General features: G+C 40.0%; 1 protein-coding gene across 5 annotated transcripts in view; it reads left to right on the top strand.

The window, feature by feature from the left end:
* LOC105676114 (paired box protein Pax-6-like) overlaps window positions 1-26,822 on the top strand; it is an 84,540-nt gene that overhangs the window by 16,140 nt on the left and 41,578 nt on the right. For all 5 annotated transcript variants that reach the window (XR_010890304.1, XM_067355414.1, XM_067355413.1 and 2 more), the window contains 3 exons: window positions 1,657-1,780; window positions 18,398-18,563; window positions 19,023-19,203. Coding sequence is in view for 4 of the 5 variants with exons in the window: in XM_067355414.1 (XP_067211515.1) it covers window positions 1,768-1,780; window positions 18,398-18,563; window positions 19,023-19,203 (360 nt within the window). In the remaining variant the exon portion in view is untranslated. The remainder of the gene's footprint in view (window positions 1-1,656; window positions 1,781-18,397; window positions 18,564-19,022; window positions 19,204-26,822) is intronic.

Below are 26,822 nucleotides of genomic sequence, written 5' to 3'. Positions count from 1 at the left end.
GTGGATAATGAAAGGGAAAAAGGGGGAAGTGTCTCGCAGACGCGTTGCCTCGCATTGAATTCCTTTGCGACACAACTTGCGGAAGCGAATCATCTTATAAATTATAACGTAAATTTCATTCGATTCAATGAGTCTTGCGTAAACATTCTTGCGAAAGAGATGTCTTCGCGTTAGTTGTGAAGCGTTTTCCTTTTGCTAACGTTTGGCAAATGGAATATGTTGCATTTCGTGTATTAATGCAAATAACAGATGTGTGAAGGATATCGTCATCGTTGTGATAAGATTTATTCCTCAAACTGAGTTGTATTATGTAACTGTATTATATAATATGCATCTGAATGAATTTTTCCAACACATTTGTCATTATTACAAATTTAAGAGTTCTTTTTCATATCATGCTACGTGAATGTTACTTGATTTTTAATCGTTACAATGCATTATACAAAATATAAATGAAAAAGTTCCAATGAACGAATGTTATATTTATTTTCTGCAGCATATTTTGTAATTTTATTAATAGCGAAATTTGATTTTTACTTTCTAAATTAAAATTTTTTTTTCATTGATTGCTTTTCTTGTTATATTGCTTTTCGTTCTACGTGTTTTATCCATGAAACGATACACTTCATACGCTTTCAACCAACTAACCCTTTTCGACATTAATTATCGCGCTTAGCTCCATTTTCATCCCCTTCTAGTATCACCAACTCTCACTTCACCCTCTCTTTTTCTGTCTGCGGTGGTGAAAGATACACGGAGAGTGTTACGTACGCGTATAGTTCACATCTTCAATAAGCACGATCCTGGGTAATTAAAACACTTCATATCGTCAATATTGTGGTGTTCAAAATGACTTTATACGGCTTTCATTTCAAGGATATTTTACGTTGTTTGTATTTAGAGTTGTAATTTGTAAAGATCAACTCGTACATTGACAATTGTCCACGATGAAAGAAAGCTAAAGAAATGAAAGATAGCTCGATAATAATAAAAAATTAAATTAAAATAAAAATTATTTAAACATTTCTATATATTAAAATTTACCAGCAATTTACTTTACAGCCTGACGTATAAACTATAAATTTTCGGTATTGGCAGTGAAATTGCAACTGTGACATATATGATGATTACACATATTTCTTTTTTTATTGCGCGCTTTGTTAACGCAAGGTTGAAGTATCAGCTATAGATACGTTGCGGTAGGATAGGAACCGAGTGTATAGAGATAACGACGCGAAAAGAGATCGGTCGCGTTTGTTTGCTCATTCAAGGCGACTGCGTGGCACACATGCGATATGCAAATGACGCAGATTTACACAGGTGCCGTCGATACGCACAGTTTTTGAGTATACGGCACCAAATTAAGCTCGTTGTTTTATTCGATCAAACAGTACAGGCGAGTCGTCGAAACTGTAAAGTGTTGCCGCGGACAAGCTATACAATTTCTTGTTAATCGCACTAATTAACCGAGATTGTTCCTCTTTCAACGTGCATTTCTCTCTCAGAAAATATTCTGCTGTACTGCGAAATCAGAACTTTCTTGGTGTTAATATCGCATATTAAGTGGTTAATAATCGAATCTTTCGAATGGAAAAAATGCTATAACTGTTGTGAGTGATATCGAGATTTTCTAATGATATTAATTATGTGTTTCAGTGAACGGAAGTGTTCAAAGGCCCGAAGATTCTGCCTTCGCAGCAGCTAGGCGCTGCGGTCGCTCCATGGCCGGGCGCCACCGGCCTCATAGCCTCAGTCACTGCTGACGACATGGCACATAAAGGTAAGTCAATGTCTCAATATATAATTAGAAAATTCAAATTGGAAAAATTTCGATGTCGATCAATCTGTGCACCAAAAATTGTTTTATACATGTACGAACCAAAGTAATAATGGACGTTGAAATAATGTGCACAATTGTGGAAACTGTCAGAAGCACTAAATAATCGATTAACAGCAGATTATTTTACACATATATTACGTAGCAACTCCTCTCTCTCTCTCTATTTTCAACTCTTAATTATTAAATCTTAAGTTTTCTCTTCTAACTCTTAATTCATAATTTTCAATTCTAAAATACCCAAAGACGAAACTGTCATTGATTATATTATTTAGAGTAATTTTTATACAATTTGTGTGATTAAATCTCTGACAAAAATAGAATAAAAGTGAGTCAATATTTTGAAAGCTGTGATAGATGATAAAAAAATGATATGGTGTGCAAACTTTGATACATCGGGAAGTTTCCGAATATGCCTTTTTATGATTCTCGATTATATGTCATTTTCCAACCGGCATTCCATTACTACGGAATATCATGAGAACGATTATGGTAAAACCTCTATGGAGGCGGAGCTCCCGTTAAGAAGCATAAAACTTAACGATCTTTGGCCGATGGTTACGAAATGCCAATGGCATATAACCATCATACGTGCGACGAATTCTCTTTCTGCAATTGGCGCTTCGCATTAACGATGCTTCATGCGACTTGCATAAAACTAATTCCTCCCATTTAATTTAAAATAAGTGTTTCGTGTATTTCTTCATCATTTGTTAAACATTTACTTTATTTCTTGGTCTTATAATTTGCATAAGATATAAAATTATCGGAAATTATTTTTATAATTTGGCACGTATGAGAAATTATTCCAATTTAATGGAGGAATTTATTCTCGAAATAGTGATAAAAATGATGAAAAAACATTATAGTTAAGCATGTACGAACGTTCCTGAGGTGAAATAATTCCGCGTGCGAAGGCTTCGCGTATACTTTTATCATTTATTCGCGAGACGGATTCTCGATGTACGTAAACTATGTCCGGAGATATTACGGATAATTCGAATTCTAGCCCCGGACGAATCGAAACGTCCGAGAATCAAGAGGGAGGCGTTCGGTTGATGGCTAAGGCGTTTAACCCCATTAGTCCTGAATGGAACCTCTCGTCTCTCGATCTCCCCCTCCCCTCTCTCTCTCTCTCTCTCTCTCTCTCTCTTTCTGTCTCTCTCGTTTTCTCGCATACCCGCCCCCTCTTTCTCTCTCTCCCTCTAACTTTCTGTCACTGGCGCTTCCTTCGCTCTCGCCTGCTCGAGCTCTCTTAACACAAGGGTCCGAAGAGGATGGGCAGACGACGTCTCAAGGCTTTCTAAAGCCGGCAACTTCTGCCTGAAACTGGCTGCTCACTTCACGTATTGATTTCCATTCTCTTACGCCTTCCAACGCTCCTCGCCCACCTCGCTACGTCCTCCGTGTCCTCCGTTCGTTCCTTCCGCGGGATCTTTCGTACCTCCGCTGATCATAATTTCTGTCCTTTGACATCTCAGTAGTCGTTATATAACTCAGCTAAAACGCCAGGCTAAAGAGGAGCAAGCGACGTCTTTTTATTAGATAATTCGCATACTTCCTTTCCTTAATTCTTGTACTTCGTTGCAATTGTTCAAACGTGCTACGAGTTTTTGACAAAATATATTGAGAAGTATTGATAATTCATTACATGAACTGTTTTTTCTGAGTGTTTCACAAAGAAAACTTTGATTTATTATTATTACATTGTATAATAATTTAATTATTATGTTCAACTTTCGACAATTTCGTCCTTATCTTGCTTGTTATTTCAAAGTTTGGATAATTTCGGATAGCTAAAAATATTCACATACAGTTTTCAGGAGCATAATTTAAATCTTTTTTTTTCTTTGATGTACATTCACATGTATTTGCAACAATTATATTTTCTTTATGGTCTGTGTATCATGGTACGCGCAAAACGTGTTTTTTTATATTTTTTATACCGATTGTAAAAAAAGTTATTGATATAAAAAGTCTGGAATCAATTAAAAATTTTAATGAATATTTTTTATATCCCAAAACTATTTTTAGATTTAATTATTTTGCAGTAATAATTTACTTTGTTAAAGGAATTTAATTCCGCTTGTTTCAAACGTGTATTTATTTATACAGGATTTATCATTTTAACAAATTGCTGCAAATGCTTTCTCATCAATCCTAAATTCTTCTATTCGCATACATTGTAGTGCATATACATTCTAGATGAATGGATTGGAAATAAAATATTACCACGCTATTATAAAAGTTACTTCAAAAACAATTACTTTTTTTTTGAGATAAATAGTCTGTAACAAGCTGACGATTCCCTTTAGCGCGAAAAATTCCGCGAAGGTTCACAGCGCGGGCGGCAGCGCGGATTAAACACCGCGGCGGCGCGGAATCCACAAGTGAGGAAGCGATCGGAGAATCTGCAGAGTGCTCGAAAATCCACGAGTTATCTGACCGAGTGCGGCTCAGTGGGGTGTGTAGCGTTAAGTTGGCGTTAGCTCATCGAATCGCCCCGGATAGAGCGACCGCCGCCGCCTCCGCCACCGCGGTGCCAAGAGACGAAGGTTTGTTTTGATCGATCGCACGTACAAATCGTATTTCCGACCTCGCTTCGCAGGCGATGACAAATCCGCCCTTCCTTATTTTCCCGACGGAATCGCGCGAGAGAACCACGAATTACTCGCAGCCAATCGATCGTCTTGTCGATCTTTTATGCCTGCTTTACGTCAGGCCGAGATAATTCAGGTAGCAAATTAGGTGTTTACTTAATTTTTTTTCGTTGAAAAAAATGAACAAGTAGCTTGCCACTTCACCTTTTTTTGGAATTTATGCAACTTTGTCATTGCTGTAATGTGCACTATCATTTCTTCTGTAACTCGGAGCAATCTGTACTTTTGACGATAAAACAGTCGCATTTTACAGCAGAATTATGTAATTGTTATTTAAGATTATATAAAATATTGATCAGCTCATTCATCTTGTAGAGTCATCAAAGCAAAAAATTAAGGCCATAAAGTGTTAGTAATTAAAATGACGTGGGCAGAAAGCATTTTTATTGCGCTAATTTAATTTTTCTCTGGACATAGTTAATATTATGCAGAAAAATTATTTTTGCTTTGAAAATTATGACATGCACGATTTGCATAAAAATAATTATTGGATATTCTAAAAATAAATTAAAAGCAGAATTAAATTGTTTTTATGTGACCATTTCCATATGTTCATAATATTCGCATCGCTCTCCACGTTTGTAAAATACAACGCTAGTGGTATCTATTTGTAGGTGTAGTATTTATTTCACATAAGTAATACCATTTTTATTAACCACACTGCGCGTAATTAAAGTTTAAGCGCGAAAATTTTTTTAGAGAGACGAATGAAGATACTTGGCGTTTGATTGAGATAATATTCGATGTGACAATATCAAATGTGTTGACATTCATCGGTATTTGCATCGTTATTTCATTGTTATTTGCATCGTAACGAATTCAAATCAGATTTCTGTTTGTTGATATAATATGCAACCTCCATAAATTTTTTAGCTGCATATTCGCGGGTAATTTTTGCAGAATTGCAAAGCCAGTCGGCGACATTTCCAGTGAAATATCTACGAGATAGTATTTAACAAAGTTTTCACGTTGGGAGGGTTAACGCTTCAAACGGCGTTCTGCAACTTTCGAACTAACGATGGTCTCTTAGCCGTAATTCCTGATGAGAGTTTCCAAAGTTTGGCAAATCGTCGCGTTTCCGCACATTTGTCCTGCTCTGTCGCGTAAAACGAGGAGACGCACCTCGTAGTTGTCGCGAGTAATCGCGCGTGTAACTTAGCAACCACATTTCCGAAATTATGGTCGCAATTTTTTATGCTTACTTCTTGTTTATCGCAAATAATTTGCTTCTTTAAGCATGATTATATCTGAAAATAATATAATTGACTAACACTTAACTTTTTGAAGAACAATTTATATTATATACAATGTTTAAGAGAGACCTAAATTATATTAGAATGATCAGAAGTAAATAAAAAAATATATAAATATTTTATTACGATCTAATACTGCATGTATTAAATTTTTTCAATTGATTTGTATTTAATTCTGAATAATTATTTTGTGCTCAACTTGTTGCAAAAATTTTTCATAAATGTAAATGTTAATGGCATTATGTGTATCAGAGTATCGCTCGAAATCTCACAAATTGCTACCAGAAAATCCACTCAGCGACTTTACGGCAGGTAGCAGAGGTGGTATGCTTTCTGAAGAAATCCGGAAGTTTGGCAAATCGTTCGACCTCCGTTTTATCGCGTGGAGTCGGCTGTCAGCACGACATTTCGCCGACGACGAATCAACCCCCCCCCCCCTCCTCCCCGTGCAGGAGCTGCTTTTACGCGTAAGGAACGATGGTGAAGGGTGGCGCGGTAGCGAAATAAGAATAAGAAAGGATAGCGCTTGCTTCGTCTCTTCCTTCTCATTCTTTCTCGATAAGTACGAGAGGCAAGTCAAGATAGAAAAAGACAAAAAGAGAGCGAGGAAAAGAAGGCAGAATAGGAGGAGGAGGAGATGGAGGTGACGGCGGGTTCTCCTGAAGCATTGATCGTTTCTGAATTCCGAGTAGATGGCAACCCCCGGGCGGTTCTTCACCCTCCGGCCTTTCTCCCTCGAAGCCTCAATATACGTACTCGTCTTTCGTACGTTACTGCGGCGAAGGAGGAAGAGCAAAAATATGAAAACGCCAGAAAGACGGGGAGGGCGATTGGTATAGAGAGAGATAGACGGGGTGCGCTCTTTAAAACGGTTCTCTCATGCTCCTCCAAAACAGCTAGAACTCCTCCGCTTTTGATCCCGCCGCTTTTGCTTCGTCGACGACAGCTTGCACCGCTCTTATTCAATTAATTCATATCTCCCAAGCTTTTTCCAAGCATAGAAGCGCATCTTTCAATGCTTTTTGTTTAGTAGTGATTGGTAAAAAATTTTACAAAAATGATAGAACAATAATATTTATCGTATATTTTTGTAAGACTAATTATTGGTATTAGCATTCAAAAAACAGTACACAGCGAATAAATTCTAAGATTCTATGCATCGATATTTATGGAATTATTATAAATTATCGAAAACATTACAATTTTATTTACTGCAGTAAATTTACAAGCCTCTTGTTATTTGTCGAAGAGGGATACTCTTTCGCAAATTATTAAAACTTTTTCTCACGTCTAGCAATATTATTAGAATAATTTTGTTTCATCGTTCTATGCGCACGATTCACTTCGAGCTGCAGAACTACCTCGCAGCTGCAAATGTTTTCATGCTTTTGTAGCCTTCTGCTCCCCCTTTTCTTCTTATTTCCTGAAGTATTGAATACTTCACCACCGCTATCATCATCGTCATCCTTTCCACTTCTGCGGCACCGCTGAAAAACGCTGAAGATACGCGTTATTTCGGGCGTCCTTCTTCTCCCGCTTCTTTTTCCTGCGAGATAGCGAGATTTCGAAGAGGACGAGCGGAGCCGCCGCCCGCCGGCTTTTACGGCTATCTATCGAAGCATTTCGTACGTGGACTGGATACGTGGTGGATTTTCCCGAGTCCTCCGCTTGGCCCGGTCGCGCTACCGCGTTGCGACTACGAATTCTTCGGAACCATCCTCGTTCTCGTCCCTCGACTGAGGTGGACCGAGCTCGAAATGTGCTAGCCACCCGCTTCTGTTTGAAGAGAGAATTTCACAGTCGAATACGCTTGATGCAAGACACACAGTCCTCAATCGACTATCTTAGTCCTTACGGGGCAACTGTCCTTCGAAAAAATCCTAGACAGTTACTTCCAGCAGTTAAGATGATCTCGAAGTTGCATCGCGTTTTTATCGAAGCATAATACGAATTACAAATCTCAAATAGTAGTTTTGTTTTATACAGTTCAACTATTTTTATCTTTAGGAACGATTGTCAAACTTTCCCCGATATCTACCGTCGGCGCGTCTTTAAATATTTTAAATATTCTGAAATATTAAAAGGAAAGAGATTTTAAATCTCTCGTTTCGCCGTGTTCTCGAATTTGGGAAAGGAGTTTTCGCACTTAATCTCGCGCTTATATTTATCTATTCTCCAATAAGAGGAAGTGCCACCGAGACGGCGTTAAAACCAGGAGCTCATTAACGCAGCGAAAGAAAAGAACGAGCGACTCGGCGACCCTAGCCATTGTCACGGCGTGAAGCTATTGCTATGGGAATTTCATGGATTCTCCGCGGCCGTCGCGAATAATGTCCCGATCGTTTCACTGATTTAACACCGGAGTGAGATAGAAAGAGATTGAGGAAGAACGACGAAGCGCGATTGGATATTCTCTCTAAACGGCCGGACTTGACCGCACTTTAGATTCTGCCACCGAGTTTTCACGAGTACTTTGCGAAACTATTTGTTGGATTCAGCGCTTTGTGAACGTTTCTGCGCCGCTGAAATTGTCACAAAACGCTCAAGCAGCTTTTCACTAGCACAAAATAAGAGAAGCGTGTTTGCTTTATGTGGTAATTATTACAAATTTAGAGGTTGTAACATAATAAAATTGACATGCTTAATTCTCTAATTGCCAAAGATATTTTTCAAACAAAAGTTTTGCGATGTCAAAAACTTTTTAATCATAAAAAATTTCCACAAACTTTAATTTTCAGCAAAATTGATTACTTTTATTAATAACTGGTTTTGTGTAAATTAATTCAATGAATTATTTAGAATAACCTTCTAATTAACTGTGTTTAAAAATCTTTACAATTCTTTAGAATTTTTTCTCAGATTTGTGAGTTTGATTAAAACAAGAAGAAACGTAGTAAAAATCTATAATAAAAATGCGTGATGATTGAGAAAAGAATTATTTAATGCCTCCGGCAGATATCTCGAAGATACCTCGAGCCGTTAGAGATCCTCTCGCATTACTCATCGTTCTTTCGCCCGCGCGCGTATGCATTATTCCATCCTAACTATGTAGCCCCGACGGGAAACAAAAAACTGTCATATAAACCGCGCCCTCTCTCGCGCTGATGCCGAGGGTGACGGCGAGAAAATGGAGACGGTGTGAAAAGCTACCGCGACGACGACATCGTCGCCGACATCAGCGGCGGCGGCGGCGGCGGCGGGCGTCGCTTTTGTCCGTCCCCGGGACAAGCTCACGCAGGCATGACGTTAATCGACGAGACGAGCTTCGAAAGCGTTTGAGAGGGTAAACGCGGTTAAGCCAACGTTGGAAATTTCTTCACGTTTCATCGTTTTCTTGGCTTACGGTGGATTCGCTAATCGGAGTCATCGTGAATGGCGCGTCGCATAAAAATCGCGATCGTTTGTACAGTAGTATGTGAAAACTTTTGAAAAATAATTAAAAGTTTATATTTATGCTTTAGAAGATTGGAAATATATGCCAAGATGAATAAAATTTCAAGGCGATTTTTTACAATTGCTACATAAATTTGTTCTCAATCTTGTGAGCACGACGCTCGTAGTATGAATATTCGCGAGTTAAAGCAACATAATTAAACACACTTTTCTCGTAAGCTGAACTTTGTATGCAACAAAATATAATCGCAATGAAGGATATTACTTTTTTTATCGATACAGTTTGAAAACCGCATGTCGGAAGTAAAAAGGAATACCGCGCTAAATAAATATTTTGACAAATCGCAACGGGGGTAACGGATAGGCCGGGCATACTCATGGGTAAGCGAGCAACTGTCGACCTAATTTTCCCCCAAATGTTTCCTGAGATTACATCGGTTCGCTATTGTACGTATCCGCGAATGGCGGCGTGATCTTTCAATAGAACCCCATAAGTCTCTTAAAAAATGGATACCCGACTTACATTAGTTCGCCAATGATGAAAATTAGTGCGAACGCTCTTGTAATAATTTTTAAATACGTCGTTTCTTTATATGTGACACAAAACTTGCAGAATCCGATTTAGAATCGTTTTCATTTGATATACACTTTTAGGATTGTTTGCTTCTTTATGGCGAAATACATCCGGTTTACATGGAGGAGTCAGAAACGTAATTTCTTTTGCTCACGCCGCGCCGCAGTGAGGAAAATAAACGGCGGACAAATGCATAAAATGAGGAAAAATGCACGTGGATCGTTAGCAAAACGCGGCGCGTTGCCCGCCGCGCGATAATGACGTCGTTTGGCGCGCTAGCAGCACTTTCATTTGATTTCTCCAAAGGTTCGTTTCTGCATACGCTGTTAGCACATCGGCGAGTTTATTTGCCCTCCATCTCTTTCTTTTCCTGTCCCTTTCTTCGCCGTTTTTCGTTCCCCATCTTTTTCTCAGCATTCTTGCACGTACTTACACGCCAACAAAAATCTTTTTTTTCCTCATTTTTTTTTCTCCAAAAAGGACTTGAGAGGTATGCCACTTCAGCGCTCTGAAGCACAGACCCATCCTCCCTCGCACACAATAATAACGATTCCACCCGCACACCTGCTCGAGACCCTGACTACTAGACCAATCTTCGAACATAGTCCGACCCACATTCTCATTTTCATAACAAGGCCAAATAAGCCGCACCTGCGAATGTGCACTCTTCCTTTTCTTTTCTTATATTGACATTTTTCGTTTATTACGTCCAAATTGTCGTGTGAAAGCACCATTGCTGTCCCGAAAATACTTTCTCACATTACGATATTTATAAATTTAATTTATCTAATTGCGAATATTAATGATAAAAGTTTCATTTTGACAAAATCGAAAGTAATTATGTAAAAATATTTTTTTGTTTTGCTTAAAATACAAATTTATCTTTTTGCAAATATTAATGACGATTTATCTTACGATAATTTATTAAGATTTATTTTTGAATATAATCGCGTTAAGTGTTGTCCGCAAAATTTCATAGTAAAGTTATTTATGTGTAAAAGTATTTGTTTATATCGCAGTATATTTAATGTAAAATTTCACCTGCTATTTCTGCGGATATCAACGATGAAAATTTATTTATGGGGATATTGACGCGTCGCATGTGGTTCGAGATTTAATAGTGTATTCGATATCACATTTGCATCGGATGTAGATCCCCGTGTTAGATGCAAATCGACAACGCTACCGCACTATTCCCACAGCTGATCATTCCGATACGTAGATCTAATTATGTCACAATCCCCATGGGCATCGCACTCCCATGGGAACAAGCGCTGCGCGACCACAATACCAACCAACCAGTCGATGTCATTGTGCACTTTGTACGATTGTACTGTAGTACGCCTCTGTTAAAGGAGCCCTCGCGGCGCCTTATTTCCTGGTGGCACATGCACGTCGACCCTCGGCCTATGTCTACGCTCCTCTGCTGGACCCTTCCTGCATTTTTCGGTAATAACTATCGAAAAAACGGGGGGCTCCCGCGGACGACGTAGCGAGGATTCCAAAATCTCCCTCGTACGTCGATTAAGCTTTTTCCCTTTTTTTTCTCTTTATTCACAAATCGCCGTCCGCACGGATTATACGTCTGAACACATGTTCCTCGATATTGTTGCTGAGATTTTACTTATTTAACGGAAATATCGGCAACCGGTGTATCCGAGTTCCTTCCAATTTTCCGGCGTCTAGGAAATAATAATGTAACTGAGATGTTCAACTGAAAAGAGAAATGCAAGAATTTAGATACAGAACAAATCTTGATGCGAAAAATTCACTTTTCTGTTAACATGTTTAATGAGAGAAAAATATGAGCTCTACTCTAAAAGTGATGTTTATATCGTCTAGTTACGCTTTGAAAGTTAATTTATTAGAAACGCTTTTAAGAAAAAATTAATAGTTATAATGGAAAAAAAGTAATTTGCACATGCCTACTCGTTTTAATTATTTTTAATTGGAGATATTTGTAACAGAAAAAAATTATGTCGCTATATTTAAACAGCATACTCTATTTAGAAAATATATATTGAGTAATACGAATATTTATCATATTTTACTTTTCACGTCATTTTGAGCAAACCAAAATGATTAGCATTTCTTCTTTTTTATTACGAAAGAGTTACAAATGTTTGCTTATCGCTATTGATACACATTGGGATGCTGGATGTATGCAGACGCGATTTGCACACCGGACACACGAGGGGACGGTTACGATAGTACTCGGAATTGCCCGCGGACGGGCCTGCGCCTCTTCGTACACCGTGTTCGTAGAGAGAAGCAGCGGCTCTGACAGATTCGTTGGCGCGGAATAACGCGTTTACGGGGCTCTTTGTCCAGTCTGCTTTGGGCCACGGCGGCCGTCTCGTGCGGCTGCCGCCGCCGCACCGCACCGATCCCGATCTGTTCCCCGACCTTCCAGCATATAGTTGGCCTCCAGGTAATTGGATAATTCGACCCGGAAAGAGGAGCCTTCCACTTGCCAGGAAGCACTCACCTTTCCAGCGCAGAGCAGCGCATCGGCTTGCGCGCAATAGAAACTATCGCCGCGGGGTACCGAATCGCTCTCACAGCGCGTTCAACAGTTGCTCGAATAATGCGTTTTTCGATTTGTACGAATAATTGGTGTCGAAATGCTCGAAACACTTTCTATTTAATGAGTAGCTTCCACGAATTCGTCCCAATATTTTTATTTTCTAAATACGCAGTATGTACGTTGCTTAAGAGTATAATTGCTAATATATAATTTTTTCTATTACAAATGATATTACAGATGATATTAGATTGATAATATGTCTATTTTGATCATTACGATCAACGTCATTAGCAAATTCAGCGTTTTATTATTAACAGCTTCATTCACATGCAATTATTATACGCTCAATTTATTCGGTATCGACGATGTATTTTCCGTCTTATAAATGGACACCTACGACCAATCAAGTCGAAATCTCGTTAGCGTCTTAAAGGATGTAGTCGTATGTGTAAACTAACGGTGTCACGGCACAAGATCGTCGACGGTCCTTTGACCTGGAACAAGATTCCACATCTGTCCTGGGAGTCGATCTTTTCCCCTCGATACAAATCGGTGATCGAGGATGAATCGAGTTGTCAATGGACGGCCATTAATAACGCTAATAACTGTCGGGAACGCGTTTTTGGGGAAAAAAAGGTAGTGCCGGCAACGGAGAGAGAAAGAGAGGGAAAAAAGTGAAGAGGGGAATAGAAGAGGAGTCGCTGCAGGTCAAAGCACGCGGCAGATTGGCTGCAAACAACTACACAACAAATACTCGAGTCTTCATTGTGCACGCTACTCCTCGCAGGACAGTGTCGTGTAGTTTGCGATCCCGGAAAAGCGGGCCGCACCCCGCCAAGGTAAGGGTCCTCATTTTGAAAACATGTCCGCAACAATGAGGCCATTATGACGATCGTAGCCGGTCACATTCAAACGATGCTCCCGCTTCTTCTACTCTCTGTCTCTCTCTTTCGCGATCTGTTCCGCCTCTACCTGACGGTCAGTTGTGTTATAGACTGACCCTCGTCATGTCGTCTATGGCGTCTCAATACACGATGAAGACGGGGAGAGATCGGGACGAACGCGGGTTCTTCTATCATCGAACGATTTCACCGACAAAATAGACGGTGTCGTCTACGATGATGCACGCGACTTTCCGCATTGTGCGAGCAACGTTATGGCGAAGCATGAGTAGCCAACTCCGAGCAACTTGTTGGTGCTTCACGGAGAAACCCACTGTATCGACAAGATCTCATAAATTAACTCTCGAAAGCGTATCATTGACACCATAAAGTCCACGGAGAACTTCATCGTTCGCTGCTACCTATTCTTTACATTTACTTTTTTTATTTGTTTGTAAGTATCTATTATGATTGAGTTTCTTTCACAGCTTAAATTATAGAATGGAAGTCAAACGTCAATCAGAAAAACAAAAAATAATATAAGTCGCAATAAGAGGATTATTTTAATGTTTGTTAAAATATTATTTTTTTTTATTGAATTACGATGAATTAATTTTGGAAAAGAGCAAAAAAAAAATTTAATAAAATTATTAAGTAATTACTGAATATTAATTTCAGAAATAGTTACAAAGTGCATACTGATATTTTTATCGCTTTAATTTTTCTATAAACGACAGTTAAATCACTTTGAGAATTTTGATTAAGTCTGAATAAATGTCTCTAAATTGATGTAAAATGATACTTTGATGCGATCGAGCAGATATTCCGTTTCTTTAATCTCTTCAGCGATTACTCTCGAAACACACTATGCCAAGCGCGAAACACTCGAACCCAAGTGGGGATCCCTTGACACCTTCCTCCCCAAAGTTGAGGAGTCTCAAATGGTTTGAAGGGTGTCCCGTGCTCTTCTCCGTTCATTCATTTCCCGGAAGCGCATCTCTGCGGAGATGATTGAGACGCTTGGCAGGCACCACCGACAACGCTCTAGGTGAACCGATTTTAACTGCCGCTCGTAAGCGTTTGTCGTCGCACTTTGAACAGCGCTATAACGATCGCAGAGAGAGACTGTTCTCAACTCTACAACTTCTGCGGAACTCGATACAATGATGCACAATAATCCGTAACAATGGCTACGGCGGAGAAGCTTTCGGACCGACGGATGGGGCTTTTCACGTCGAACGAAATTCAATCGATCCGTGTCATCGATATACAAATTGTCCTGCTAAATGGATGGGAAAGGATCCAAATTTGGCATATAAACTGTTGCAATATAAATCTCTCAAAAATTCTATGCTAAACTTTTCAAAATAAATTTGAAAATTATACGAATCATTTTGTATATACATGTTTATTTTTTATTTGTTTTAATATTTTTCAAAACATAAATCTCACAAGTTACATTTTCCAAGTTTTCTATAATATTAATTTTGCAAAATACATAATTTGTATAATATATTTAAACAACTTATAGTAATTTGTTTATTAAGAAATACTTTTTTAACAATATAAAAAATATTTTGTTTTATAATGTCTGTTAAGACATTTTTATGTAAAACATTTTAAGAATCTTAAAAAAACATATATTTTAAAACGATATTATTACTCAAAAATTAAATGTAAATGCTATCTCACGTAGCATTTACAAGACATAGAAAAGAGTGATAAAGTCATGACCCATTTGAAAGAGTGAAGATCAAATCAAAACAGAGACGCACGCGAATACTTTATTCCGGTATGAGAAATCGGCAGCAAGTCTCGGCGTGGAAGAAGCCGGCAACCTCCGGCGAGCCGCTACTCGTCGTAATTGATTACGTCATGATGGGAGGACCACCCCATAGAACAAGAAGGGAAAGGAGAGGTGGATATATAAGTCGGATAGGGAGGAAGAAGTTGGACGGATGATAAATGTGCTGTCTGAGCCGTCGCGTCAGCGAGGCTCTGTTGCCCATTTGTAAACGAGCTTCCCATTTTTTGAAGACTATGCGCTGCCAGAAGTATCAAACTGTCTGTGCACATCCGAAAACACTTTCCTCATCGATCCTCACGATTAGCGCTTTAACTACATGCGATTAAGTTTTCTAAAATTGTGTTTCCGTGCATGTAAACCAACGAACTATGAAAATATTTACGAGATCTGCATCAACATTTTTCTCTGCGACAGCAACACACATTGTGTGTACATTCAGGCTATTTAGCATAAAAATTTGGGACACGTTATGACATCATCTTATCTTTCCACATGTATTTGATAGCAATGGTAATCTGGAATAATATACATATCATTGCCTAGAAAAGTGTATAGCAGCTGCGGCAGTAATGGTATCAACGAATCCAGTTTATCGATCTTTAATAGGAACGATGACAGTAACCAATAGTAACATGTTAAAAAAAGATGAAAAAGGAGACAATATAATATATATAACACAAGAAAAAGATATCTTTGGATAGTGCTGACTCAGAATGATGCATTTATATAAGATTTTATCACACGGTCTGTTGCACAAGAAAGTATTTTATCTTCAGTACACTATTGAAATTATATTATTACATATCAATAGATGCAAAGTTATCTTTGAAAGAAACTGCGTATTGTTACAGCGAGTTGATCCCGCCGGTATATTTCATCGCGTTTGTTAGCATAGAATGAATGTGTCCTTGATCCAATTATAGTCACCTAGATTCCATAAGCATACCAGGTATTAAACCAATGTGGTTTACACTTTCAAGGCAATTGACACCTATTTCTATTTAATTGTGTTAAAAATACACAAGAGCTATGTGCAAGCGTCGCTTTTATATCAGCAAATATAATAAATATTTTCCATATTTCAACAAATGTTTTTGACAGGAAAATAAAATTCAACATATATAGCGCTGCGATTCTGTGATCCTTTTTATGTGCTAATATTTTTTATATTTATTCTCTCTTTTTTTTTTAATTTACTTTAACATTTTAAATGAGGTAATAAAAAATCAAATTTATAAAAATTATTATTTAAATAATTTAGCCTGTGAAAAATATGATCTACACGATAATGATGTTTTTTCGGAAACCTAAACAATGACGAACACTTGGAAAAATTCTGCGCACGATCGATGATGCATTATGGAAAAGGGTGTTAGGATGAGAAAGCGAGAAGGGATCAAGGGACGGCTAATGAAGTCCTAATAAACGGCGCCCAGGCTCAGACAGACGCGCGGCACCCTTCCGCCTTGATATTTAATACAAACGTTACAATATCAAAACACGTCCTTTGGGCCGAATGCCCACTCGAGCACACCCTTTGGTCGCGCGCGGTTAATGCCGGTTGCCTTAAAGGTGTAGTCTCGCGCACCCCTGCCGTTGTACCGACTCTAATACAAACGAACACATGCACATAGCCAAAATCCGCGCTCAATCCACGGAGAGACGACGAGGAGCTATAATTCCCCAGTACTCTCATGCTTACACACAATGTTTGGACGAATGATATGAGCGGGAGAAAGAGAGAGAGAGAGAGAGAGAGAGAGAGAGAAGGAGAAACAGCAGAAACTAGCCCTCTAAAGACGCGCCAGTTATTTGCGCGAGTTATTATCGCTCGTTAAGGACCGGCATTCGAAGCGCGTTTAACAATTTGCTCGCGCTCCCTCGCCGCTCTGGCCGGCACGGCGCTCGCCCTTCTTTTCAGACTTTATTTGTTTCTTTAATTCACTGCTCCGCTTTTTGCCCGCCGATTTGCGAGAGCCCGCGCGGTGTATTATCGGCGGATTCCTCCGCCGAGTGAGAAATTTCCACTTTCACCGCTTCTGCGTTCCGCACGCTCGCTTTACACGGATTCGATAAAGGGGCGAAACGAATGGCAACTTATTAAAAGTACGCACCGTTAATTCGTGAATTATGACGCGGTAGGTGTTTACACGTATATGCGCACATGTGGAGTAGTCTCTCTTTCGAAGGGCCCATTCAGAAGGGCGCGCGTAGACACACGCGAGAAATGGCTCGCGATTCTCGCGCCAGGCCCATTTTCGAAAGTCAATCGACCGTGAGCCCCCTTCTCGTCGATCGCGCGCGCTCGTAAATCTCCCTTATAACCCTCCGGGTGTGTGCCAGGCGACGCGCCGAATTAGCGTCGACGAGAAATTTTTGACAACCGACGTTGCTTTTCCTAACGGACCTTTTTCTCCTCCAGCGAAAGCTACATCCACGCTTGAAACATGCTTTATTTGTTGGCTCGCAATCGATATTTTCGTATACCGATAACTCGATAACACTTTATGTTGTTATATCTGTTGATAAATGCAGTGGATAGGCTTGCACGTAAATATATTAACAGATCTGTGCAATATTATATAAATAAATTATTCTTTTATAGTACAAAATTGTTGCATATGTTGATACATTTATTATGCGGCTCGAATACATAATATAAATGCACGGACGTATTATCAAGATTTCTTCTACTGTATTCTAAATAAATAGCACATTTGTTACACTTGTAAGAGATAAATTTACAGCCATATATAGATTTTTATAAAGAAATGAAAATATCTATTATTTGCTATGATGCTAGTAGCATCTATCCATTTCTTAAAAATGCGCGACGAATCTCTAAAAAAAATTAGGGCGTGGCACCTCACACTAGGTGTCATCTTCGAATGCAGCTTTTGCGCGCGGCGGTCGCGGGAATATAAAATATCTGTGCGAGGGGACACTCCGCCCTGGCGTTCCTCCCGAGTGTCCCGAGCCGGCGGCGTGTGTGTCTGCCTTGTCACCGGCACAATGAGTCGAAGATTATCTACGATGGGATTCGCTGACGTTACGACGCTCGCGGCCAACCCCCTGCGCTCGTCCTTCGCCTCTCCGTCGCACCCTTCGCCGAGCGAAGAGAAAGAAAGAAAGAACCCGCCGCAGTCTTCTTCTCTTCTTTCGGGTTTCCGGGATGAGTCGGGAGGGATGAGAGAAAATACATGATCTATGGCGACAGCGGTATTGTTCGTCGAAACGCGAAAAAGTCTCCGAAGGCGCTGGAGCGTTTGAATTTTTCACGGCTTACGCGAATCTTATTCCTCGCGCGAAGGGGAAGGAAAGAATGATTCCGAAGAAAATCGCTCTCGTAATTTGTTGCTACCGTAACTCGACGGCTTAATTTGTCGCTTCCGGTTCTGGAAAATGATTGCTAAATAAAAAAACAAGCGCATGGTGAGCCGAAGTACACATGACTTCTATTCACAGGACACAGCGGGGTAAACCAGCTGGGTGGTGTCTTCGTCGGCGGCCGGCCACTTCCGGATTCGACGCGGCAGAAGATCGTCGAGCTCGCGCATTCGGGCGCCCGACCTTGCGACATCTCCAGGATATTGCAGGTCAGCAACGGCTGCGTCTCGAAAATCCTCGGCAGGTTGGTTGCAATATTGCTTGTTCCGTATCGTGATGCATTCCTAATTAAATCATATATTTACCAATTAGATCAATTCGCTACATTGTATCTTATCATTAAAAAACTAGTCTCAAGTCTCGTACGATTTTATACAAAATACGAAGTATTGTTTATTATTTTTTTACACAACTTAAACACAATTTTTATAAATTTTAAAAAAGAATATTACACAAATCTGGCATCCGATTAAGAGAGAAATATAAGTGAATTATTCAAATTTTACAGTACTATATGCAATTAGCAAATCGCGATAAAGGACGTACATAATTGAAGTGTATTGTTTAACAATTTCGCGCATCTATTATATGGTTTTACTCACGTTTAAATTACACACAATATGGATAGTAAGATAAATAAATAATGTTTTCTGGCGAGTTCGGTGCTTTCGCGTATTCTTACCGCAAATTATTATTGTTGTAGGTACTATGAGACCGGATCTATAAGGCCCCGGGCCATAGGCGGCAGCAAACCGCGCGTAGCAACGGCGGAGGTTGTCAGTAAGATCTCGCTGTACAAGAGCGAATGCCCATCGATCTTCGCGTGGGAGATCCGAGATCGTTTGCTGCAGGAGGGCGTATGCACGAACGACAACATCCCCAGCGTAAGTACAATTCGCATTCTATCTGATGATTTTTTTTACCTTCAATTTTTATCTACAAAAAATACATTTCTCTATTAATGCGCATATAAAATTTTATATGACAATTAGCCTGAACATTTTGTTTTAAATCTGTTATCAAAGCCATGGCAGATTTTGTAAAATTGTAAAATAGTTCTTTGTATTAATGAAATCATGTGTAATTTTTGGCATTATCCGCGAATATCCAGAGCGGTGAATAAGGATTAAATAATCAGTTATTTCAAATATTCATTAATTCGTAGTTAGAGTTCACCGACCGACTAAAGCCTGACATTAAAATGACAGAAGTTTTCGCCGAAGAATCAGTGTCGCGGTGACAATAATACAAAGCGCGTCGCAAAACAGCCGTAATGGAGCCTGACTTTCGGCTCTCGCGACGGCGGGTGGAGGTTGTAAACGCGCAGGCGTATTGTCAACAGGGAGCTTTGTCTACTCACACAAAACAGGACCGCATTTACATAGATAGCGCGAGTCACAGGAAGGGGGATGGAAATCAGTTTTCCGTGGGGTTGGCGGCTGGGTTGTACAGAGGATGTTTATGCGAGCCGATGGACTCGGGCGGGCGCGCGCGACCAGGACGACGTACAAACTCCTCCCCTTGTCGTGGCGCGGCTGATGTTGTTAACACGAAGCGGTTAATCGCGCAAACGAATGACGGACGATTTGGCGTTAACCGGTTCCGCCCCGACGAGCGTTGCTCCCCCAACACGAGTCGTTCTTCCCGTTTCACAGTCACGATACTCCACGAGAACTGATAGTCTGTCATTAAAGTATCACACTTTTGACCTTTACAGACACTGAAGGCAAATGATGGATAATACGCCTCTCTTTAATCAGTTTTGGACAGTAAAAAGTTTCTCTTAATTTTTTCTCGCGTCCACATTTTGTAATCATGAGTTGTTAATTTTTGTCAGAAGAGAAAATTCACTGAAAGTTAGATAAAATATGAAATTTTCTTATCTTATTTGTACATCTTTGAAATTTAATTTATAAAAATTGGTTGATTTCTAATCGTTTATAGAACTTTCAGAAATTTATTTATTTAAAAAAAACAAGTTTAAAAAAATTTTTTAAATTAATCAAAAATAAACGCGAAAGAAGACGTGAGACTCGGTTAGGTCACGTATGATGATTAGCAGTGCGTTTGATAACGGTCGAGAAGCATCTCTCGAGAGGGAACGTAATACCGATTCTTGCAGAATCAATTAAGAGATTGCTCGAGGATGGGCGACGCGCGGATCAAAAGAAAATTCCCTGACGTCTCTTCTTTTTATTTTTCTTCTTCGACCTGGAGAGAGTAAGACCTCCCCCGTCCCGTTGCACACGGTACGTTCGGTGTGTTCTCGACGGCGGGGTTGGTTCTTCCCGTATACGGCGATACCGCCGTTGCCATGGATATTTGCATGCGTCCAATAAACGGTGGCTAAGGGGCTCTCGACTCGCTTAGGGTAAAAAGCGAAAGAGGGTCGCTAAATTCTACCCTCCCTCTCCCACATCGCCCTGTGCCGCCCTTCCCGTCGCGTCTTCTTCGTCTCACTCGTCTCGTCTTCCCTTCCCGACGCTGGCTCGCTTCCTCGCGTCTTCGTAATAGCGCCGAGATGTACGCGAGCCACCCTCACAGAGAGGCCACGGAAGAAAGTCGCGGGGTTGCAGGAGGCGGGAAAGGATGACGGTGGAACTGAGAGAGCATTCTTATCGATGTGAGAAAAAAAGTATCAAAGGCTCGTTCTTATCTGTGAAAAAAAAACCGGCGAGAGTTCATCCGCGACTTTTTGTAACCCTTTTCCCTTCCGTTGTACCGAAAATTTTAATATTTATACTCAGAAAAGATACGCAATTTCTTTGAAGTAGTTTGCAAAAATAGTTGTTGATTGTTATAAGTACAAGTTTTTTATTATTTTAAAAATAGTATAGCACAGAAAACTATTTTAATATCAACAAGCGTTTGTACTTTTGTAACGTCTGTAACTTTTGTACTTATTACTCAAGTAGTATAGCAATGAAAAAAATTTGCAAATTAGTGAAGTTACTTGAATTATGAAATTTAAAAAAACAATTTTTTTTTAACTTATTCTTTTTAGTATACATTTATATTCTTAATTCTGAAATATTTAACACTTTAGAATGCACATTGCGTGTTAATGTGTAAAACGTTGACCCACTCTTTTTATTTCGGGATTATGATTTTTCGATTATTTATATATTATCGGTAAAACGAAAATTTAATTTAAAAAAACGCTGAAAGAATGTTCAAATTTAAACAAGTGTATTTAAGCGAGTCGTCAAAAGCGCCGCGTGACTTTTAAGCATTTTATGCGGTAATGAGGCGCCGACACAAACAGCGACGTCACAGAATTTCGCGTTTTAACAAATTACAGGAGCTTGCGGACTCTGGAGCACGCCTCCGGGGCGTTGGAGGATCAAAGCCGGCGCGTAATCCCCGGCCGCGTTTGAGCATCCTGCGAGTGCTTCTGAACTTGTTGTGGGCAAGATTAACGTTTCTTTAATGGCCCGTGTAATATTCCATTACGTACAGTTCGCTCGAGAATTATTGCGCCGACGTTGAGGCGGAACAAGGCGTCGAACGAATTGAGTGCTAAAATGCGAAACGATGAACGGTCAAAAGGAATTCCGGGATCTCGCGTTTCAAGTTTTCTGATATTTCATTATCTTTTATAATTTTTTTTCTCCCGGTCTTTTCTTGAAAACGGGTTAACGTCACAAAATTAATACAGTAATGTGGGTAACATTCCAAGGACTGTATTATCTGAAAAACATGTAAAATTTGTTCTTAAAAAATCTGTTCTGATAAACAAGTGTATGGCATTTCGAAGCACTCCACATACACACATTTCAATAAATGTATATCTTCATATTACTGTGAAAACTATAAAACTGTAAAACGTTTCCTTTAAAACTAATCAAAGCGTTTTAAAAAATCTTCTCGACAACTTTAAATTTTGATTATACTGCACATAATATCGTAAAAATAAATTTTTTACAAACGATTGTAGCATCCGAAAATTTTTGATCAGAATCCGCTTCGCAAACCGAGATACTCGAGGATCTTTCGACTTTCCTCTGATGGGGAACGAAATAATTCAGGAACGGGATTGATTCGAAAACGTTTCTACTCATTTTCTCTAGTCCGCTTATACGTGTCCATTCGTGTGCAGCTGTGTGCGCGTGTAGCAGACGATGAAAGATCTTAGATCGAGGGAAAAGGGAGAAAGAGAGAGAGAGGGAGAGAGAGAGAGAGAAAACGGAGGTAGGAACGGAACGAAGGAACGTATTCCAGGCGAGCCGTGGTGATTGGGGGAAATTTCATTATTCTCAGACATTACCCCCGTTATTGTAATGCCATCAAATTGGATACGCTTCGTACACCCTGTAGAAATATCTCGGGCTCCTTCCTTTCGCGAATCTCTTCCTTCTTCCACTTTCTTCACGAAGACGCCAGAACGTTACTCGCCCTGTTGCGGAGGAGTATTTCACATTACCCTAACAACTTTACTCGATATATGTATACTTCGTTCGGTTTAGCTAAACAAATTCAGAAGGCATATGTTCGCGTGTTTCAAATTTCTGCTCGACTTGAATTCGTGTTCGACTTGCGTATGACTCACATTTTTATAGGCGAATAAACGTTGTCGATGTACTCATGAATATAAGTTTTTTCCTTGTACGAAGATTTTCTTTAATAGAATTTCTATTGGAGATATCTAAAATTTTGTTTTTTATGTTGAAAAAAATGCAGATATAAATAATTCGTTATTTATCGCATTGTGCCACAATTTTCTGTTGTGAGAAGCATTACAATTTCTTATAAATTTATCGTCACACGAGTGATTCTTAATCAAGTTTAATTTTGATATCAATGATAAATTCTATTAAATGTTAATCGGCTATATTTTATTCAAATCCATCTTTTCGATAATCTGAGGAAACACAACTTATTTTTTTATCCTTGCTGTAAATGTTGCAACGGTTAGATTAAATAAAATTACGTGAGAGCAACAGTTTTGTGTGCGAATGATCACCCGATCACATTCGTCCTCTTTCGCGAGAAAGTCGAACGCACGCGGAATTGCCGAATCGAGCCAATGGTTCGACAAACCAGTAAAGCCCGCAGGACGCGGAGACGGATTCGAAATGTCCTGCGGAGCTCCCGCTATCCGTTTCGTCGTGGAATACCGTTTCGGTCCCTGCCGGATTTGAATCTGGCACCCGGCGTGGCGGACGCGTTATTGGTTTACTCGCACCACTGGCTCCGGGATGCCAACAGCGGTTCTCACTCGAAAACGGTCGGAATTATAAACTACTTGAAACAATCATTGGAGAAATAGTAGAAATTCTTTAATTCTTAAAAAATAAAACTTTTTTATTATTGTTGCTTTTTTTGTAAAAGAAAATATTAGAATGTTTCCTTTAGCTATTGCTTATTCACAATATATTTAAGTAATTGTGATATTTTTGAAATTTTGCATATATTTTTTTAGGAATTTTGTTATATTTTTAACAATTTTGATATTATTATATAATTTATAACAATAAATTATTACTAGTACTATAAAATTAGTCGATTTGTGAGAAAAATCAGAGATGAAACGTGATAGAAAATTTGCAATACATCTTGAGATAAAAAGCGTGTTTACTTTCAAAGCTTATTGATGTAACACAGAAGCGTCACTGCGAAACGAGATTACATTTGTTGAACCGGTCAGCACGATCATGCGTGTTTATTCCGACAGTTGACATTGACATCTCACCCCCGTCTTCATATTATATCACCCGCATCTTTCTTGTGCTATAAGAAGTCATGTGTTTTGCTAAACAACGTTATTTACAATCAAAATGTTACAACTTATTGAATTTGTTTCCTTTAAAAGAACATATATTTGTAATTTTCAAACAGATTGATGGTTAATGAAATTTTGACTGTAAAAATAAATTATTCAAATTGCTATGGCAAATAATACTAAATAGGTACTAATCAAGTTAATTATTGTGACAATTTAATAATATTTAAAAAAATATATTCTGAATTACATGAACTTCAGATATTATTTTACTTAAAGATAACTTTTAAATTTCATTAATAAAGCGGTTTTCGTTTCTTTATAAAAAATTTCAAGTCTCGACAGCGGTCCCCTTTTATGGCGGTTTTGCAAAAGCCACCGATTCAATTTATCTGGCGTTTATTTTTGCGAAAGTGCGTCTCGATGACAACATTCGTCATCCGCGGAGAACCCGCTGTCAAGCGAGAGGAGCGCCGCTGCGCCGACGAGATTACATTTGTCGAGGTGGCCAGCACCGCCGTTCCGGCTGGTTCGAGGCAGTCCGATCCGGGGGGTTGGATGTCAATGCCGCTACCGTCGCCACCACCGCCCAACCCTTTTAGTACGCGAAATCGCGCGATATACAGGCCGTCAGCCGGCCAGCCCTCGCCTCGCTCCCATTCCCTCGATCCAAGGGTGGAAAATCACGGGTACCACGAGAGAATCGGAACGGATAGACGGTGAGCGGCGTGCTGGGAGGGAGGAGGGGAGGGGGGAAATGGCACGGTTTCCCGAGCGGTGGCCGAGCGTGTCCCTGTAATTAATAGTCACCGACCGCCGACGGACGGACCGAGAATCGAGTTTACACGCTCTATCCGCGTGTTGAAACGAATCAGACGATTGTTTAAGCGAGTAGCCATCTCCCCTGGTCACACAATCTTCTACCCACTCGAAGAATAGAATTACTCTCTATTAAATATACTTCATTACGCTGCGAATGAAATGTTACTTAAGAGATAATTTAATGTATACGTGTGACAAATTTATATACTTATTTAATGCAAGATAAAAAAATTTGATAAAATTAGAAAATAACTCGCACACATCTCTATTTATCGAAGAAATTGGATTATTTCGTAAATTCTCGCTAATATATCCATCGTGTTTCATTACGAAAAGCCAACTTCTTATGTATGGAGATAAGAAATTAATTCCGCAGCGACACTACTCGTCCTACCAACGCCGATGGGTCGGGTGATTAAAAGGAACGTCAGCTCGCGTGCGGAAAAAAAAAGATTCCAGCGGCGGACAGGATCCGTTTTCTCGGGCAGTGGAGGAACGCGGAAAGGTAGCGGGCATTGAAGAAGAACGGAGAAACGGGGGTGAAAGGGAAAAGAACGAGTGCCGGGGGGGACGAAGGGTCGAGAGGGTGAGAGTGGAAGTTAGTGGCGGCTCGGTGAGAAATACATAATGCAGTAGCCGGACGTCTCCGACACCCCCTAACTCACCCTTCTTCGGGGCGAGGAAAAGGGCTGCCGCCGCGAAATGAGAGAGAGAGAGAGAGAGAGAGTATGTAGAGGCCGGAGCGAGGAGGGGGATCGGCCGCGACGACGGTGGCGGTGTGGTGGTGTAAATGGAGGAAGAGGAAAACGGGCGGCCGAGGGAGTTGGTAGCGCGCGCGAGAGTACGAAGGGGTGCATTGATTTACGCGGCCAGGGCAAGGCGAGGGTGTCTCCAAGGCGGACGTGCAGGGGCCAACAATTCACTCGCCTCGGGTTCTAGGAACCATCCATTACTTTGGTTCTTCCACCACCATCCCTGGCAACTGTCTCCCTCGGCATTGTTGCGGTTACTTACCGCGTCCATCGAGAACGTAGCCATTGTCACGGCAAAGTCGCGTGGCTCGCCGGCGTCTGCTAAACGCCGTTCGTGTTCCACGTGACGTCACAGTGACATTGGCTCGATCATGAGTAACGTCTTACGACGGTATCTTAAAGTAATCACGTTTCTTTCGTTAATTCGAATGGAAATGCGAATGGAATAGTAGTTGATGTGATTCATGAAAATGTAACACATTCAATGAAATGTTGGATAAAATTCTAGGAAATTGCAGAAGTGTTAACCGATTAAACGAATTATCTCCGAACTAACGCTTTGAATACTAACCAGTTTTCAATAGAAATAAGAGATTGAAATTTTATTATAAATTCTTGGAATACTTTATTTTGTCGTCTTATGAATTATTATTTAGCATATTTTTAAGCATAAATTGTTTCAAAATTATACAAATTGTTCGAGAGAATCAGCTGTCTTCTCCAGTTATAAAATCAAACAAATCTAATTATTTATAATATTATTCGATACTGTTTGATGCGGTAGAAATGCCGAACAGAAACCTTGTACCTATTTCTGGCTGATAGATTGAATAAAAATATATACGGATGAAGAAGGGGGGAATCACGGGGAATAATTCTGTCGGAGCAGTTAACGTCATTTTAGCCGCTGACTGCTCTCGCAACTCTATACCGCGCTCCGGCGTCGCTGTTTGAGTTCATCCACCGTGCACCGGCTGTCCCGTCCGATCAGGGCGATCGACGATCTTACATCGCGCGTTCATCGTTGCCCCGCGCGAACGACTTTCGTCTACGTGACTTATACACGGCCAGACGCGGCCGAAGGATATCGACTTTCAGCCTTCCCGGTCTCGATTGTCCTCCACGCGTTCTCCCGGCAGAGACTATCAGACGCCAGGATCTCTCTCCGTGGCCGAGTTTCTTTTTTTCAGAACTGCCGCATTTCTCT

Source organism: Linepithema humile, chromosome 5 (genome assembly GCF_040581485.1).
Source record: "Linepithema humile isolate Giens D197 chromosome 5, Lhum_UNIL_v1.0, whole genome shotgun sequence".
Classification (NCBI taxonomy): domain Eukaryota; kingdom Metazoa; phylum Arthropoda; class Insecta; order Hymenoptera; family Formicidae; genus Linepithema; species Linepithema humile.
Note: the sequence above shows the minus strand (reverse complement) of the source record. Positions and strands in the feature narration are given on the sequence as shown.